Source organism: Mobula hypostoma, chromosome 19 (assembly GCF_963921235.1).
Source record: "Mobula hypostoma chromosome 19, sMobHyp1.1, whole genome shotgun sequence".
Taxonomy (NCBI): domain Eukaryota; kingdom Metazoa; phylum Chordata; class Chondrichthyes; order Myliobatiformes; family Myliobatidae; genus Mobula; species Mobula hypostoma.
The window spans coordinates 55,739,969-55,759,399 of NC_086115.1; the positions used below are offsets into that span (position 1 = coordinate 55,739,969).

Here is a 19,431-nt window from a genome sequence, read left to right on the forward strand (position 1 = left end):
ACATCACATGCCGGTGATAATAAACCTGATTCTGATTCTGATATTGTCTTTCGTGTCTCCCTCAGGGCGTTCCACTTTACAACCAATGAAGTAGTTGTGAAGTGTAGTCATTGTTGAAGTGTGGAAATATGACAGGCAATTTATAAGCAGCAGGTTTCCACAAAAGCAACGGACTTAGAATGTGCTTTCCAGTAACACCAGCTGACTGATTGTTGAGGCTATTTAGGGTCATTCCCTTGCTTTAGCTCAAGTTAGTGACATGCAACCTTTTGCATCCTCCAGAGAGAGCAGTCATGGCTGAAGTTTAACGTGTCATCAGAAAGGTCTGTCGTACTTCCCGAATATTGCGCTGTACTCAACCCAGATTATGGAGCAATGGGTCATTGAAGTTTTATTCAAATCCAGCTGGGTGAAATATATCGTCTGGCTTTTGGTTGCCAGCGGCACATACAAAAGGTGCTTACAGGCTACGTAAAAATAGTTTGTTGGTGACCAACAGGACATAAAACAGCAACTATCAACTGTCCAAGCACCAGTTGGCAACATTCTTACACTAGCTGAGGAAGGACTGCTGTGTACATATAAAAGAATCTGGTCCTCATGCAATGGGAGAGGCTCAACCCCAAAAGTGAATTTCCAAGGCACAGTTAACGTCGCCTCACTTTGCACAGGGTTTAGCACTTCATCTGTTGTTACGAGACGCTCCCAACCATGCCAGCTTCCGAGATTTAAACACTCGGATTCTCCGGAGTACAGGTGGCTGGTGCACCTCTTAGGGGCTTAGGACATTCCCATTAATTGATGTTTTGGGGACCAAGAATTGAGTACTTAAGGAACACCTGAACTGAGGTTCGGTGCTCAAACGTGAGCCTTGCTAATGATTTCGTCTAGCGTTTATTTTGTGCTCAGTTCTCAGTTCAGTTTGGTACTGTGTCTTGATCCTTGCTACGGATTCTCCAGCAACTGGGTCCAAGCCATCCTTGTCAAGGAGGACTCTTGCCATAGTGCAATGGAACCGACATGGACCCAGCAGGGTATCAGAGTCTATCATCCGCTGTGACCAGCCACAGCGACGATATTTCCAGACAGAGCCTGGAGATTCACAACCTCCAGGTAGCCATTGGTCAACTTTTGCAAAGAGGAGGCCAGAGATGTTTGGGAGAACCAGTTGGTCCCACTCCAGAGCCAATATATCTTCCAACCCCGGAGAGATGTGATGGTAACCCAGGCTCTTCCCACGGGTTCCTCATCCAATGCTCATTAGTATTTGAACTTCAGCCACCCCGGTTCCCTTTGGAGCGCAGAAAAGTGTCCTTCATTATCTCTCCTGACTGGAAGAGCCCTGGCCTGGGCCACCATGCATTGGGAACGTCGGTCAGTTCTGCATGGATTTAGAGGAGTTCATGGCCACCATGAGGAAGGTGCTCCATCACTCTGCTGGGGCCAGTCGAGCCTCAGACCGCCTATTGAAGATTTGATGGGGGGACGGTCAGCGACTGACCAAACAATCAAATTTTGGATCTTGGCCCAAGAGGTTGGCTGTCTCAGCAGAACCCATCCGTGGGCTGGAGAGAGGGGAGAATCATTGCTCGGTCCAGTCATTGTAAGAGGCTTTGTTTACAGCATGGTGTTCCGACACCCAGACTCTCTAGTGACCAGCAACCTACAAAGGGCCAGGCTTCACTGCAAGGGAACCCGGGACCTTCTGGAGAACTAGTCCTCATGAGCTGACAAGCCGGTTCTGGCCAATGGGACAATGCGAGTCCTGACACAGTCTAGTCAGAATCCCACAGAGGGAGGGAATTCCTAGTTTGGGAGAAGACCAAGGAGTTGCCCGAGCAGTCTGGGAGACTTGCTGAAGAGAACCAACCGCCAGGTCCCAAGGAAGGGAAAGACTCCTTTACACCGATCCTTGAAGCCTACTCCTGGAGATGCAAGAACCCTCTGTAACACCTTGCTGCCGTTGCCTGAGGATACAGACGGGGAGTTGGACTCCGATTTGGCCATTGTTTCTATGGATGAACTTTGTGAGCTGAGAGAGAGGACTCTGAAACCTGTTGAATCACCCCGTCACCAAGGAAGTCTCAGGAGCCGTCCTCAAATGAAGCCCCAAACCGGTCGAAATTCCCTCTGTTTACAAGGACTTAGAGGAGGTCTTCAGCAAGGGAAAGGCCTCGACTCTTCCACCACATCGACTGTGCCGTAGATCCACTGCCCGGTACTTGTCCTCCACGGTGTTGTTTGTACGCACTCTCAGGCCCGGAGGGAAGTATAAAGGAAACTCTTGCCACGGGCTTCATTCAGCCCTCTACCTCATCCGTTGGCGCAGCTTTCTTCTTTTTACAAAAGAAAGATGGAAACCTATGGTTGTGCATTGATTACACGGCATAACAACCAAGAATCGCTACCCCCTTCCTCTTATTAATACGGCTTTCGAGATGCTCCAAGGGGTGAGGGTATTCACAAAATTAGGCCTCTGGAGTGCCAACAATCTGCTCCGTGTTAGGGAAGGCGATGAGTGGAAGACAACATTCAATACACTGACAGGGCACTATGAGTACCTGGTTATGCCCTTGCCCCAGCTGTTTTCCTAGCCTTTATAAACAACGTGCTCGGGGCTATTCTCGATAAGAATGCCTTCACCTACTTGGATGATATCTTAATCTTCTCAAAGTCCATGGAGGAGCATGTCGGTCACATCAGGGACATTTTAAAGAGGCTACTAGACCATGGACTGTACGTCAAGCTGGAGAAGTCCAAGTTTCATGTGACGACTGTTTTATTTTTGAGTTTCATCATCTCTAATGCTTATCTCAAGACGGACCCTACCAAGACCCAGGCAGTCAGAGACCAGCCACCACCATCCAGTATCAAACAGGTCCAACGATTCTTTGGCTTTGCTAACTTCTACTGAAAGTTCATTAGGAGCTTCAGCTCTGAGGCAGCTCTACTGACAGCCCTAACTAAAAAATCTGCAAGCCCTTTAGTACGGACCAGTGCAGTGCAATCTCCTTTTGCAGAACTTAAACAGTGGTTTACTACAGTTCACATCTTGGTTTCTCCTAACCCGGACCTTCCCTTCATAGTGGAGGTGGATGCCTCAGACACTGGAATCGATGCCGTCTTGTCTCAATGATCACTTTTAGACACTAACCTACACCCCTGTGCATTCTTCTCCAGGTGGCTCTCCCTGGCAGAGAGGCACTATAATACTGGGAATCAGGAGCTTCTTGTGGTTAAGTTAGTTTCGAAGGAATGGCATCACTGGCCAGAGAACCTTTTTATCATTTGAAAGAACCTGGCCTACATTCAGGAGGCCAAGAGGCTGAATTCCAGGCAGGTCAGGTGGTCTTTGTTTTTAACTGGTTTAATTTCATCCTGACCTAATGACAAGGGTCTAAGAACCAGAAGCCGGATGCCATGTCCCGCCAGTTAGACAAACCGTAATGAGAGGAGCAGCCTACCACCATTTTGCCCCGAGGGAGGGTGGTAGCACCAATTCGTCGGGGAATCAACTCTTGTTCACAAAGCCCTAGGGGAGATTCCTGAGAGCGGTCCTCCAGGTCAGCTGTTCGTCCCAAGTTCCACCTGGTGCCAGGTGTTGCAATGGGGACAGTCTTCAAGAATGACTGCACATCCAGGGACTGCCAGGAACCTTGAGTTTATCTAGGGGAGGTATCAGTGGTCCGGGATGACGAGAGATATTCCTGGTGGACTGGGAGGGACTTGGAGCAGAGGAAAGGTGCTGCATGCCGCAAGGAGACATCCTGGATCTGCCTCTCATCCATGATTACCATCACCACCTCTCTGACCAACCAGCGTCGTCAGGAGTCAGCTATAGGGGTCGGGCTCCTATTACGAGACTCTCCAAGCCATGGCAGCTTCCGAAATTTAAATGCTCCAGTTCTCCAGAGTATGGATAGCTGGCGTAGCCTCTTTAAGGGCTTAGGTCATTCCCGTTCATCAATAATCATGTTTTGGGCACCAGGAATCAAGTATTTAAGGAACACCTCCACATAGGTTCCCTGCTCAATCGTAAGCCTTGCTAATGATTTTATCTAGCATTTGCTTTGTGCTGAGTTCTCACTCCTTGCTTCAGAGACTCTGCATCTGGGTCCACGCCATCCTCGTCAAGGGCTCTCCTCACATCTGTGTTCTGACCGATACCAAGAGGAGCCTGAGAAGGAACACATTCCATTCTTCAACAGAAATTTCTTCTTTGATCAGCACAGAAATGAAAAACTCTGGCAAAATTCTGGCAATCATGTAAAACTCAATATGGATCTTCAAACATGCAGAACCATCACTGAAACTACTGAAGACAGTTTGTTAAATATGACCATACTGTCTTTTCCTCCCTCATCAAGGTGAGAAATATTCCTTTGTCAATGGATAATCATAAAATGTGGGATTCACAATTTCATTTGTTAATTCCACTGTCAGAATTCTAGCATCAGATTATATTAAGTTTGCTTAAACAGAAAACAAACAGAGTCACTGCTAAGAATAAATATAAATAACAAATAAATTAACTTACACATGAATGGAATCCAATCTGTTTTATTTTGTCATTTTGATTGGAAATGAATGCTCTTAATGGCAAATTCAATTCTAACTACACAGATCAAGGATATTTTTTTATTAAAAATATAATACTGTGTTACTCGGAATATTTTAAACAACTAGTTATTTGTTTGTGCTGGATTGGCAGATATTTGATAGCATCCATGGAAACGAATAAACAGTCGACATTTCAGGTCTGAAGAAGGGTCTCGGCCTGAAACGTCGACTGTTTATTCATTTCCTTAGATGCTGCCTGACCTACTGAGTTCCTCCAGCATTTTGTGTGTGTTGCTCTGGATTTTTAGCATCTGCAGAATCTCTGATGTTTGAGCAGGGGAATCAGGATCCTGGTGAGTTTAATAGGAGAGAGGGAGGCGGAACCCAAGTAAGTTTCAAATGAACATGGGAAGCAGGAGACTGTGAATTTAAAGGGAATATGGTGAACACCTGATGAGTCAGATGTAAATATCAGGATCTCTGAATAATCAGACAGCAGATGATCAACTTTACTGCAATCTGAATATTATTTAATAATTAATAGAATAACATGCAAGATAACAGTTCAATCAAATGTTTCTCAAATTTGCCATTCAGCTGGAAATGTAAGTCCACAGATGCTGAAAATCCAAAGCATAACAAAAGCATATTGGAGAAACTGGGCAACTTTTCACAGAAATACACTTGACTCTTGAATGGAACAGCCACGACGAAATGACAGAGAAAACTCAATGGGCCAAATGGCCTAATTCTGCTCCAATATCTTATGGCCTTATGATATTATTACACTGCTTCACTAATGTCCTTCAGGGGAGAAATTCTCCCATCCTTACCTGGTCTGCCTTATATGTGACTCCAGACCCACAGCAATGTGATTGACTCCTAAATGCCCTCTGAAATGGCCGAGCAAGCCTTTCAGTTGTGTCCAACCCCTAAAAAGAAAATAATAAGGAATGAACCCGAACCCCGACAACCTGGCCTCGAACTCGGCGCTGGAAACGACAAGGGCAAAACCAGCCCTGTTGACCCTGCAAAGTCCTCCTTACCAACATCTGGGGATTTGTGCCAAAGTTGGGAGAGCTGTCTCACAGACTAGTCGAGCAACACCCCGACAGAGTTGTACTGACAGAATCATATCTTACAGTTAACATTCTGGATTCCACCATCACTATTCCTGAACATACTGTCTCACCGGCAGGACAGACATAGCAGGGGTGGTGGCACACTGGTATACAGTAGAGAGGGAGTTGCCCTGGCAACTCTCAACATTGACTCTGGACCCTATAAAGTCTCATGTCACCAGGTTAAACACGGGTAAGGAAACCTCCTGCTGATTACCACGTCCTGTCCTCCCTCAGCTGAGGAATCAGTACTTTTCCATGTTAAGCAGCATCTGGAGTTCTAGCATCAGATTATATTAGGATGACAAGGGCACAGAACGTACTCTGGGTGGGGAATTTCAATGTCCATCACCAAGAGTGGCTCGGTAGTACCACCACAGACCGAGCTGGTCGGGTCCTACTGGACACAGCTACTAGATCGGGACTACAGCAAGTGGTGAGGGAACCAACAAGAGGGAGAAACACACTTGACCTCATTCTCAGCAACCTGCCTGCCGCGGAAGCATCTGAACCTGACAGCATTGGTAGAAGTGACCACCCACAGTATTTGTGGAGACTAAATCCCGTCTCCACATTGAAGAAATCTTCCGCCATGTTGTGTGACACTACCACCGTCCTAAATGGGATAGATTTCGAACAGACCTAGCAGCCCAAGACTGGGCATCTGTGAGGCGCTGTGGGCCATCAGCAGCAGCAGAATTGTACTTGGCTACAATCTGTATCCTCATGGCCCGGCATATCCCCCACTCTAACATTACCAGTAGGCCAGGGGATTAACCCTGGTTCAATGAAGAGTGCAGGAGGGCATGCCAAGAACAGCACCAGGCATACCTCAATATGAGGCGTCACCCTGGTGAAGCCACAATACAGGACAACTTGTACGCCAAACACCGTAAGCAGCAAGAAATAGACAGAGCTAAGTGGTCCCACAACCAACAGATCAGATCTAAGCTTCGTAGTTCTGCTACATCGCCCGTGAATGGTGGTGGACAATCAAACAACTCACTAGAGGAGGAGACTCCACAAATATTCCCCATCCTCAATGACAGAGGAGCTCAGCATACCTGTGCAAAAAGTAAGGCTGAGACATTTGCAACAATCTTCAATCAGAAGTGCCAAGTAGATGATCCAGCTCGGCCTCCTCCAGAAGTCCCCCGCATCCCAGATGTCAGTGTGCAGCCAATCCAACTCACTCTACATGATATCAAGAAATGGCTGAAAGCACTAGATGCTGCGAAGGCTATGGGGCCAGACAAAATCCTGGCAATAGTCCTGAAGACTTGTGCTCCAGAACTTACTGCTCCACTAGCCAAGCTGCTCCAGTACAGCTACAGCATCAGCATTTACCCGGCAATGTGGAAAATTGCCCAGGTATATCCTTGTACACAAGAAACAGGACAAGTCTAACCCAGCCATTTACTGCCCTATCAGCCTACCCTCAATCATCAGCAAAGTAATGGAAGGGCCATCAACAGTGCTATCATGCAGCACCTACTCGACAACAATCTGCTTACGGATGCCCAGTTTGGGTTCCAACAAGGCCACCCAGCTCCTGACCTCTTCACCTCCATGGTCCAAACATGGACCAAAGAGCTAAATACCAGAGGTGAGGTGAGAGTGATAGCCCTCAACATCAAGGTAGCATTTGACCGAGTATGGCATCGAGGTGCCCTAGCTAAAATGGAGTTAATGGGAATTAGAGGGAAAACCCTCCGCTGGTTGGAATCATACCTGACACAAAGGAAGATGGTTGTGGTGGTTGGAGGTCAATCATCTCATCCTCAGGACATCACTGCAGGTCTTCCTCAGGGAAGAGTCCTAGGACCAACCATCTTCAGATGCATCATCAATGACCTTCCTTCTGTCATAAGGTCAGAAGTGGGGATGTTCGCAGATGGCTGCACAATGTTCTGCACCATTCGTGACTCCTCAGATAGTGAAGCAGTTCATACCCAAATGTAGCAGGACCTGGACAATATCCAGGCTTGGGCTGACATGTGGCAAGTAACATTCGAGCCACGCAAGTGCCAGGCAATGGCCATCTCCAACAAGAGAGGCTCTAACCATTGTACCTTGACATTCAATGGCATCACCATCACTGATTCCCCTACTATCAATATCCTTATCATTGACAAGAAACTGAACTGGTCTAGCCATATAAACACTGTGTCTACCAGAGCAGGTCAAAAGCTAGAAATCCTGTGGTGTGTAACTCAGCTCCTGACTCCCCGAAGTCTGTCAACCATCTACAAGGCTCAGGTCAGGAGTGTAATGGAATACTCACCACTCGGCTGGATGAGTGCAGCTTCATCAACACTCAAGAAGCTCGACACCATCCAGTACAAGGCAGCCCACTTGATTGGTACCCCTTCCACAAGCATCCAATCTCTCCACCATCAACAAACAGTTGCAGCAGTGTGCACTAGCTACAAAATGGACTGCAACAACACACCAAATTTCCTAAGGCAGCACGTTCCAGACCCACGACCGCTGCCATCTAGAAGGACGAGAACAGCAGATTCCTGGAAACACCACCACTTGGAAATCCCCCTCCAAGTTGCTCACCATCCTGACTTGGAAACATATCACTGTTCCTTCATTGTCACTGGGCCAAGATCATAGAATTCACTCCCTGACAACACTGTGGGTGTGCCTACACCTCAGGGATTGCAGCTTATCACCATCTTCTCAAGGACAACTAGGGATGGGCAATAAATGGTGGCGATGCCCACATTCCACAAATGAATAAATTATAAAAAAGTTCAAGGTCCATTAAAGAGGCATCCTGAAATGTAGAGGAGGCTCGACCAAACGCAGAGCAGTGAAGACAACTTAGCATTGAATGATCACTTTAATAATAAACCGCAAAATAACAAGTCACAAGAGGCCACAAGACAGGAGAGATTTGAAACTTAACATGAAAAGGCAACTAGGTAACTGAAGACTAGGAGCAACTGGTTGAGGTCGGCTGGTTTGGTGGGTGATCAAGGGCTGTGGATGAGAGTTGGGTTTAAATAGGCTGCAAGTGACGAGTGGCAGGTGACTCCTGTTAGATGGGTGGAGACTGGGAGGAGCCTGCCCGTGAAGGCCTGACGAGTAGGTGGCTAAGAGATGTTGGACTTGCCTGCATTACCTACATTCCACGAAGAAATATAAGAAAACTAGTAAAATGAGAAGGTTCGATAATGTTCCACATCGTTAACCAGTCATCAGAATTATAGGAAAATAAGTATTAAGTGAAAGCAGGGTCAGGATTTGGTGACAAGTAGAATAAAATAATAAACCTGTGACTAGATGGAGTAGAACTAATGCTTTAATTATTAGATCTGCTCTTGTGAATGAAGGAGATAATAAAAAGATCATTTATAGAAGAACAAGCAAAATACTCGGACTGGGTAGTAATCTACAGAGAGTTAAGTTTCATAGAAAACAGCTGGAATAAATAGGTTCTTTCACAGTGGACGGAGCTAACTCAATTGCTCACCATTGACATTAATGACCCAGAAGAGCAGTAGGTGAGGCTTTGAAGTTAGTCAATGGGCAGAAGGACATGTTGTGGTAAGGATCCCAATCCAGAGTCTAAAACATAACTTAAACCTTGTTTGATTCTGATGTTTTTAATCCAAAATTCTTTTGGCAGTCAGGAAAGAGGCACAAAACTTGTTGCTTCATGACCATTTTATTACGTGTTAATGGAAAAGGTTCAAAGTAAATCTATTATCAAAGTACATATGCTGAGATTCATTTTCTTGTGGGCATACTCAATAAATCCATAATAGAATCAATTGAAGACCGCACCAACTTGGGCTTTCAACTAATGTGAAAAGGCATCAAACTGTACAAATATAAAAGTAAAGAAATAACAATAATACATAAAAAGCAATACATTTTGAGAAATACATGTTGAGAGTGAGCCAGTTATCTGTTTTCTGAGATTAATGTAGGATTACTGTCATGTTTGACTGTCATACACCAACATCTGTTGCCCAACTCCACTCTACCTTTCCTGGTTCCAGCTGCCAATCATCCTTCTCCCTTCCTCTGGCCACTTATCACTTACAGGCCTCCGCCTCAACTCTCTCCCCTCCTTTTTAAGCTGGCTATCTACCCTCTCTACTCTCAGTTCTGGTGCAGGGTCTCGCTTCGAAATGTCGACAGTTCCTTCTGCCCCCCCCCCCACAGATACCTGCCTGACTCACTGAGATCTTTCAGCACATTGATATTTGCTCCAGATTCCAGTATTTGCATCTCTTACACCTTCAGGTTTCTGAGTTTTGTGACTGGTGTTTGGCACACCCTGCTGGTCAGACAGATTCATAAAACAAATGAATAAATAATTGCTCTGCTCCCTGTGTTAATGTGCAACTATGTAAAATAATCTCCCATTAGACGTGGCTGATGAAGATGAATTTTTTTTGTGTACCTTAGAAGTTAAGTTTGCTACCAATGATAATTAAACCTGATTCTGATTCAGATAAGTATAACACGATTGATAAATTAGGGAAAGTCATTTGTATTACTTGGGCCTCATTGGTTATAATGTAATATCTACAAGGAGCTAGAGAGCGACTTAAAAATTACTTTGGAAATGAAGAAGCTGAATGAAAGCCATTGCTCACCAGGAACCAAGGAGGGAAATCTAGTTAGATGAGGACAGGGTTGAGCTTGCAAATGAGTGACTCTCATCTGTCTTCATGGTCAAGACAATGGATGAGGTAGGAGTTATTGGAAATTGAAGATGAAGATGATGGTATTAACAAGGAGATATTTTAAAGATGGTTGTAAGTCAAAGTGGGAAATTGCCCAGTCTAGATGGGATGAATCCGAAGTTGCTGAACAAAGTAGAGGTAGATGTTACAAAAGCTCTGGCCAGATCCTAAGAGTCCACATTGGATATGGGAGTGGTGCTATGATTTCAGTATTATTCCCTCAGCCAGGAAAGGATTTTATTTGTCAAATGAAGACGGTTGAAGAATGGGAAAGTTTGAGGGAATTATTCCAGGACTAAACAAGATAGCATTGTGAAAAATAAGTGTTAAAGATCAGTGGATTTTGCAGATGTATTTAGTGTCGATTTTGTTTGACAAATTTGTTTGAAATAATGGGTGAAAGTAATTTGCTTTAAGAATGTAAGGAAAAGTGAACATTAAAATAACGCCTAACAGATGACTCAGCACCATTAATTCCTGTGGGATTCAAAAGGCAATGTTCACATGGATAAAATTGGCTAAGCAATAGAAAGAGAATTATGCCTGTCGTCTGAAGAGAAGTGTGCAGTAATCTCCAGCAGGGGTCACTATTGGGGCCACTCTAATTTCCTGGTGTGTACATACTGTACTGTATACCTGGAAATCTTTCAATGTGGGAAACTCACACAAAACCTGGAACTATAATAAACAGAAGAATCATAACAGATTAAGAGGCCTAAGAACAAATAAGTGGAAGAACATTCACATGACAGGTGAAGTTTAATATAGAGAAGTATGAAAAGATTGGAAGTATGAAGACAATATGAACAAAGGCTGCAAAGATGGAATAAAGTAGAAAGTATTTGAAATACTCAGTAGGTCAGGCAGCATATGTGGAGAGAAAAACATTTCAGGACAATGACCCTTCTGTTTCAACCAAAACAAACTTCCACTGTATACACAAACAACAGGAATTCTGCAGATGCTGGAAATTCAAGCAACACACACCAAAGTTGCTGGTGAACGCAGCAGGCCAGGCAGCATCTGTAGGAAGAGGTGCAGTCGACGTTTCAGGCCGAGACCCTTCGTCAGGACTAACTGAAGGAAGAGTGAATAAGGGATTTGAAAGTGGGAGGGGGAGGGGGAGGGGGAGGTCCAAAATGATAGGAGAAGACAGGAGGGGGAGGGATAGAGCCAAGAGCTGGACAGGTGATAGGCAAAAGGGGATACGAGAGGATCATGGGACAGGAGGTCTGGGAAGAAAGACAAGGGGGCGGGGGGGACCCAGAGGATGGGCAAGAGGTATATTCAGAGGGACAGAGGGAGAAAAAGGAGAGTGAGAGAAAGAATGTGTGCATAAAAATAAGTAACAGATGGGATACGAGGGGGAGGTGGGGCCTTAGCGGAAGTTAGAGAAGTCGATGTTCATGCCATCAGGTTGGAGGCTACCCAGACGGAATATAAGGTGTTGTTCCTCCAACCTGAGTGTGGCTTCATCTTTACAGTAGAGGAGGCCGTGGATAGACATGTCAGAATGGGAATGGGATGTGGAATTAAAATGTGTGGCCACTGGGAGATCCTGCTTTCTCTGGCGGACAGAGCGTAGATGTTCAGCAAAGCCGTCTCCCAGTCTGCGTCGGGTCTCGCCAATATATAAAAGACCACATCGGGAGCACCAGACGCAGTATATCACCCCAGTCGACTCACAGGTGAAGTGTTGCCTCACCTGGAAGGACTGTTTGGGGCCCTGAATGGTGGTAGGGGAGGAAGTGTAAGGGCATGTGTAGCACTTGTTCTGCTTACACGGATAAGTGCCAAGAGGGAGATCAGTGGGGAGGGATGAGGGGGACGAATGGACAAGGGAGTTGCGTAGGGAGCGATCCCTGCGGAATGCAGAGAGAGGGGGGGAGGGAAAGATATAAAAACCTGCCTGTCCTGGCCGACCTATTGTCTCAGCTTGCTCCTGCCCCACCGAACTCATTTCTGCATACCTCGACACGGTTTTATCACCCCTTGTTCAATCCCTTCCGACCTATGTTCGTGACACTTCTCACGCTCTTAAACTTTTCGATGATTTTAAGTTCCCTGGTCCCCACCGCTTTATTTTCACCATGGATGTCCAGTCCTTATATACTTCCATTCCCCCATCAGGAAGGTCTCAAAGCTCTACGCTTCTTTTTGGATTCCAGACCTAATCAGTTCCCCTCTACCACCACTCTGCTCCGTCTAGTGGAATTAGTCCTTACTCTTAATAATTTCTCCTTTGGCTCCTCCCACTTCCTCCAAACTAAAGGTGTAGCTATGGGCACCCATTATGGGTCCTAGCTATGCCTGCCTTTTTGTTGGGTTTGTGGAACAATCTATGTTCTGAACCTATTCTGGTATCTGTCCCCCACTTTTCCTTCGCTACATCGACAACTGCATTGGCGCTGCTTCCTGCATGCATACAGAACTCGTTGACTTTATTAACTTTGCCTCCAACTTTCACCCTGCCCTCAAGTTTACCTGGTCCATTTCCGACACCTCCCTCCCCTTTCTAGATCTTTCTGTCTCTGTCTCTGGAGACAGCTTATCCACTGATGTCTACTATAAGCCTACTGACTCTCACAGCTATCTGGACTATTCCTCTTCCTACCCTGTCTCTTGCAAAAACGCCATCCCCTTCTCGCAATTCCTCCGTCTCTGCCGCGTCTGCTCTCAGGATGAGGCTTTTCATTCTAGGACAAGGGAGATGTCTTCCTTTTTTAAAGAAAGGGGCTTCCCTTCCTCCACTATCAACTCTGCTCTTAAACGCATCTCCCCCATTTCACGTACATCTGCTCTCACTCCATCCTCCCGCCACCCCACTAGGAATAGGGTTCCCCTGGCCCTCACCTACCACCCCACCAGCCTCCGGGTCCAACATATTATTCTCCGTAACTTCCGCCACCTCCAACAGGATCCTACCACTAAGCACATCTTTCCCTCCCCCCCCCTGCATTCTGCAGGGATCGCTCCCTACGCAACTCCCTTGTCCATTCGTCCCCCCATCCCTCCCCACTGATCTCCCTCCTGGCACTTATCCGTGTAAGCGGAACAAGTGCTACACATGCCCTTACACTTCCTCCCTTGCCACCATTCAGGGCCCCAGACAGTCCTTCCAGGTGAGGCAACACTTCACCTGTGAGTCGACTGGGGTGATATACTGCGTCCGGTGCTCCCGATGTGGCCTTTTATATATTGGCGAGACCCGACGCAGACTGGGAGATGGCTTTGCTGAACATCTACGCTCTGTCCACCAGAGAAAGCAGGATCTCCCAGTGGCCACACATTTTAATTCCAAATCCCATTCCCATTCTGACATGTCTATCCACGGCCTACTCTACTGTAAAGATGAAGCCACACTCAGGTTGGAGGAACAACACCTTATATTCCGTCTGGGTAGCCTCCAACCTGATAGTATGAACATCGACTTCTCTAACTTCGGCTAAGGCCCCACCTCCCCCTCGTACCCAATCTGTTACTTAATTTTATGCACACATTCTTTCTCTCACTCTCCTTTTTCTCCCTCTGTCCCTCTGAATATACCTCTTGCCTATCCTCTGGGTCCCCCCCCCCTTGTCTTTCTTCCCAGACCTCCTGTCCCATGATCCTCTCGTATCCCTTTTGCCAATCACCTGTCCAGCTCTTGGCTCTATCCCTCCCCCTCCTGTCTTCTCCTATCATTTTGGATCTCCCCCTCCCCCTCCAACTTTCAAATCCCTTACTCACTTTTCCTTCAGTTAGTCCTGACGAAGGGTCTTGGCCTGAAACGTCGACTGCACCTCTTCCTACAGATGCTGCCTGGCCTGCTGCGTTCACCAGCAACTTTGATGTGTGTTGCTTCCACTGTATACAGTTGCAGTGACGTTGATAATTCCCCTGCCAATCTGGCTTGACTCAAGTTGATTTTATATACTTACTTCATATAAAAACAATCCTCCAATTGGTTGCTGTTTCCACTGTTTACCAAGTTGCTCAATAGCTCAATCAATTAACTGAACGACTCTAACCTTGGCTTTGAAGATTAGCAAAGTCTATAGTTTTTTTTATATATTTTGTGTCCCTACCTAGCTCCACTCAGTGATTTATGCAACACTGGAAAGTGAGGCAAGTTACCAGTCCCAGCCTCAATGGAACCTCATCCAGAACTGCGTCCAAGTCCTTTGCACTTGCCTCTTTGCTTGGACCCTCACACACGGCCATATTCACTGCATTTTGAGGGAGTTGTCTGATGAGCTGCTGACTGACCACGCTAGGGATCTCTGGGTGCTCCGCTTTCCTTCCACATCACAGACGCGATGGTTAATTGAGCCTTGTGTGGGGGTGAGTAGTAGAATCTGGGGGAAGTTAATGAGGATGTGGGGAGAAGAAAAAAACGAGATCAAAGCAGGATTTTGAGATTAATACCACTTTCAATGGGATCCTAGTTCATAGCTCCTTGAAATGGCAATATAAGTCGATAAGGTGGTTAAGAAAGCTTATGGAATGCTTGCTTTTATTAATTGAGGCTTTGAGTTCAAAAGTTAGGAGGTTATATTGTAATTTTGTAAATCTGGTTAGGCCACATCTGGAGTAATGCATGTAGTTCTGGTCACCCTGCTATAGGAAGGATGTTGAGGCTTTGGAGAGGGTGCAGAAGAGGTTTACCAGGATGCTGTCTGGTTTAGAGGGCATGTGCTATCACGAGAGGCTGGATAAATTTGAATTGTGTTCTCTGGAGCACCAAAGGCTGAGGGGAGATGTGATAGAGGTTTACAAAATTATGAGAGGCATAGAGAGAGTGGACAGAGAGTATCTGTTCCCCAGGGTTGGAATGTCTGATACCAGAGGGTATGCATTGAAAGTGAGGGGGGTAGGTTCAAGGAGGATGTGAGGAGTAAGTTTTTTACTCAGAGAGTGGTGGATGCCTGGAATGTGCTGCCTGGTATGGTGGTAGAGGCAAATACATTAGAGAGACATTTTGGATAGACACCTGGGAACTGAATAAACAGTTGACGAGATCCTTCATCAGGACCGAAAAGGGGGAAGACACCAGTATAAAAGGGTGAGGGGAGGGGAAGGAGGATTACTAGAAGGTGAAAGGTGAAGCCAGGTGGGTGGGAAAGGTAAAGGGCTGGAGAGGAAGGAATCTGATAAGAGATGAGTGGACAATAGGAGAAAGGGAAGGAGGAGGTGATAAGCAGGTGAGAAGACTTAAGAGGCCGGGGTGGGGATTGGAAGAAGAGGGGAGGGGGAGAGAAATTTTTTAACCAGAAGGAGAAATTGGTATTCATGCCATTAGGTTGGAAGCTACCTGGACAGAATGTAAAGTGTTGCCCCCTCACCCAGGGTGTAATATTTCGAATAACTTCCTGTGTTTCACTTTATCAAATGCTTTTGTGTAGTCGATAAAACAAACAAATAAATCTTTCTGCACTTGAATAGCTCGTTCTAATAGTATCCTTAACATCAGTATTGCGTTTCTTGTACCTTTGTCTTTCACAAAACCACATTGTCCTTTACCTCTTTCAGCTTGTATCTTATTTTTAGCTCTTGTCATCAAAATTCTTAGAAGTATCTTAGTGATATGACTCATTAAACTTATGGTCCTATGTAATTCACAATCTATTGCTCCAGGTTTCTTAGGAAGAGTGATAAATACTGATTTTTTCATCTCTTCTGGTAATTATTCCAGTCTCATAAATGTCATTGATTAAGTCAGTTTTTTCAATTCCATAATCTTCAAGGGTGATAATTTGTTCTATTACTAATTCGTCAGGACCTGCTGCTTTTCCTTTCTTCATCTTATTTATTACATTACAAACGTCAGATTTAAAAATACTTGGACCTTCAATGTTCTTTTTAATTTCTGGTTTTTCGCTCGATCGTCTTCAAACAATTCTTGAATATACTCAGTCCATCTGTTCATAATCTCATCTTTTTCCATTGCTTTGCTTTGCTTTCAAACATCCACCTGAAGAACAGAGGAGCTTTTTACCAGTGATATTCTTGATTTGTTGATGTAACCTTTTTGGATCAGTAATAGGGATTTTTTCTAATTGCTCACATTCCTGGTTTAACTGTTCTTCTTTGGCTTTTTGACATAAGCTTTTAACATTTTATCTAAGAATTTATATTCTATAGGATTTGCTTTCTTCTGTCTCCTTTCTTCCATTAGATTTTTGATTTCATCTGTCATCCATTTATGTGTTTTTTTCTTTTTGAGGAATCACTGACTTGGCTGATTCTACCAAGGCATCCTTTAGAGAGTTAAACTTAATTTCTACATGATTGCTATCATCTTCAACAGATTCTATTTCTAGACTTTGAAATCTATTCCTTACTTCAATTGTAAATTTTTGTCTTAAGTTTTCTTCTTTAATTAATTGCCAGTAGTCAAGGGATTTTCAGGTTTTTGCTTCTTTAGTTTTTTTAAGTTTTACTTTTACATGACATATTACTGGGTTATGGTCACTATTACAGTCTGCACCTGGATATGTTTTGCATTGAGTCACTGAGTTTCTAAATCTTTGGTTTATAGTAATAAAGTCAATTTGATTTTGGGTGTTGTCACCTGGACTTTTCCAGGTCCTTAAGCATCTCAAATGGTTTTTAAAGTAGGTATTCAAAATGACCTGATTATTCATCTTGCACCATTCTACCCATTTCTTGCCTCTTTCATTTCTTTCCCCTAGTCCAAATTTTCCTATGGTATTTTCATCAGCATCTTGTCCTACTTTAGCATTTAGATCTCCCATGACAATAACAATATCTTGAGATTTGCATCCATTCTTTGCTTGTTCAAGCTCTTCATAGAATTTATCTATATCCTCATTTGTTCCATCTGTTGTTGGTACATATACCTGTATAATAGCTAAATAAAATGGTTGTCCTCTGAATCTAACAAGGAGCACTCTTTCTGATATTGCCCAATGTCCTAAAGCACTTTTTGCCATGTTTTCATCCATAAGAATTCCTACTCCATTAGTATGGGATGTTCCACAAGAATAAATTAGTGTTTTATTTCTATTCTGACATGTTCCAGCACCTATCTAACGAACTTCACTAATTCCCATGATGTTAATCTTCAGTCTTTCTATTTCATTTATCACATTGTCCAATCTTCCTGCTTGATATAGAGTTCTTACATTCCAAGTGGCAATAATTTTCTTTTCTGTTACTTGAATTTTATGAGCAGTAGCTTGATGATAGTTAGGGATCCCCTGCTGCCCAGAATCAACCCTACCGAGCAAAGCATCTTCAGTATTGTCTTGAAGATCCTCTTGACGCTGTTGTTGTGTGATACATTTTGTGAGTTTGACCATGGTTTTCTTAGCAAATGGATTCTAGGAAACCTAGTATCAAGCAATGGTGGTTTGTTATTGCCTATCGTTGGGCGAACTAAAGAAACCGTCATTTCTCTTCCCAAATGTTCATCTGCCTGTACTATAGCTGTTGACATTTGAGGTCCTAACTCATCCGCCTTCTCCGTCATAAGTTCAGTTACTGAACCTGCCGGATCTGCCATTGCCCTTCGCTCGTATCCTGAGCAGGAACCCTTGCAGGTGCTACTGTTCCGGGTCAGAGCGGCCCTGGAAGCAATGAATGACTAAGGGGTAACTCCACTTTCCCCAGAGCTCTGAAAGTCCCCAATCAGAGCCTCATCACCGGTTGCAGTTTAGAGTCTTACCGAGACTTATAGCTTTTATATTCCATGTTTTTTATCACCCATTCTTTTTCCGTTTTGTCGTGCGAGGGGAGTGTGTTTGGAGGTTGATGTTCTGTTGTGTTCTGTTAGTTTTGATTGTGCGGGGGAGGGGTTGATTTTGGGGGTAGGTTGTTCTGTTTTGTGTGAAGGGAGAGGGGTCTTGAGAGTTGATGATCGGAATGCCCTTCTTTTTTTGTTGGGGGGGGTGGGTTTTATGATTCTCTCTGAACAACCCTTAGGTTCTTTCTTTGTTTCATGGATATCTGGAGAAGATGAATTTCAGAGTTGCATATGGATACATACTTTGTTGATAAATGACCTTTGAACTCCCAGCACCATCACAGCATGCCTATAACTCACTTACCATAACCCTAACTGTACATCTTTGGAATGTGGGAGGAAACCAGAGCACCTGGAGGAAACCCACAGAGTTGTGGGAAGAATGTACAGGCTCCTTACAAACGGTGGTGGGTATCAAACCCCGAATGGTAATCACAGGCGCTGTTAAGCGATTGCTACACTATGGTACCAAATGCTAGATGTTGCAAGGTTTCAATTACTCTACTCATGAAAAAATCCCAAGTTTAAGTAGTAGTCTTGAATATTCAATACAGTGCACGTCTATGGTGACAAATGGACTCACAAGACTATGTATGTTGTTATTATCAAATACACTAAAAAACAGGGAAATGCTGTTTGTGTGCCACTGAGACAGATCATTCCATGCATTGAGACAGTAAAAAGCCCATTGCTTTGCTTTGCTTTTAGTTAGTTGCACGGTGGGTTTTTTTGGGGGGGGGGGGTTTTCTTTTTTTTCCATTGATATATATAAAATTTAGTATACTATTATGTTATCTTGGTTTCTTATGTTTAAATTACATTGTTTGTAGTATTTTTTTTGGTATTGCTACCTTCTGGAACTTTATTATATTTTAACATTGTATTAATGTTTATATGGTTTACCTTTTTGTATACTTATTCAATAAAAAGATTTAAAAAAAAAGACAACAGCTTGCAGAATATAGTGCTACAGTGCAGAGAAAGTGGTGTGTAGGCAGACAAACCATTTCATTCCCAACAACAGGCACGCAGAATATCTCTAATACACAGGAATTCAGTAAACTGTTCAAGAAATGCACAGATGTATTTTCTATGAACCCAGAACTCTGGCAGAATGACAATCATTAACAGAGGAATTATCTACAAGTCCAGATATCCAAATCCAGATTACAGTCATGCACTCTTTTTATTGAGTCATACAGTAATTTAGGCAAATTACAATTATGACTTTGGAAATGTACTTTACTCATAGTAACAAAATAGAATGTTTGTCTATAACGAAATGGAACCTGCA

At 44.3% G+C, this 19,431-nt stretch overlaps 1 protein-coding gene and 1 long non-coding RNA gene across 2 annotated transcripts in view; one reads left to right on the plus strand and one right to left on the minus strand.

Moving 5' to 3' along the window:
* inpp5f (inositol polyphosphate-5-phosphatase F) overlaps positions 1 to 8,709 on the minus strand; it is a 284,383-nt gene extending 275,674 nt beyond the window's left edge. Inside the window, exon 1 of the mRNA XM_063071927.1 lies at positions 7,966 to 8,709. Within this exon, the coding sequence (XP_062927997.1) occupies positions 7,966 to 8,062 (97 nt within the window). The 5' untranslated portion in view covers positions 8,063 to 8,709. The remainder of the gene's footprint in view (positions 1 to 7,965) is intronic.
* LOC134359058 (uncharacterized) overlaps positions 1 to 19,431 on the plus strand; it is a 62,224-nt gene that overhangs the window by 10,001 nt on the left and 32,792 nt on the right. The gene's annotated exons all lie outside the window — the stretch shown is intronic.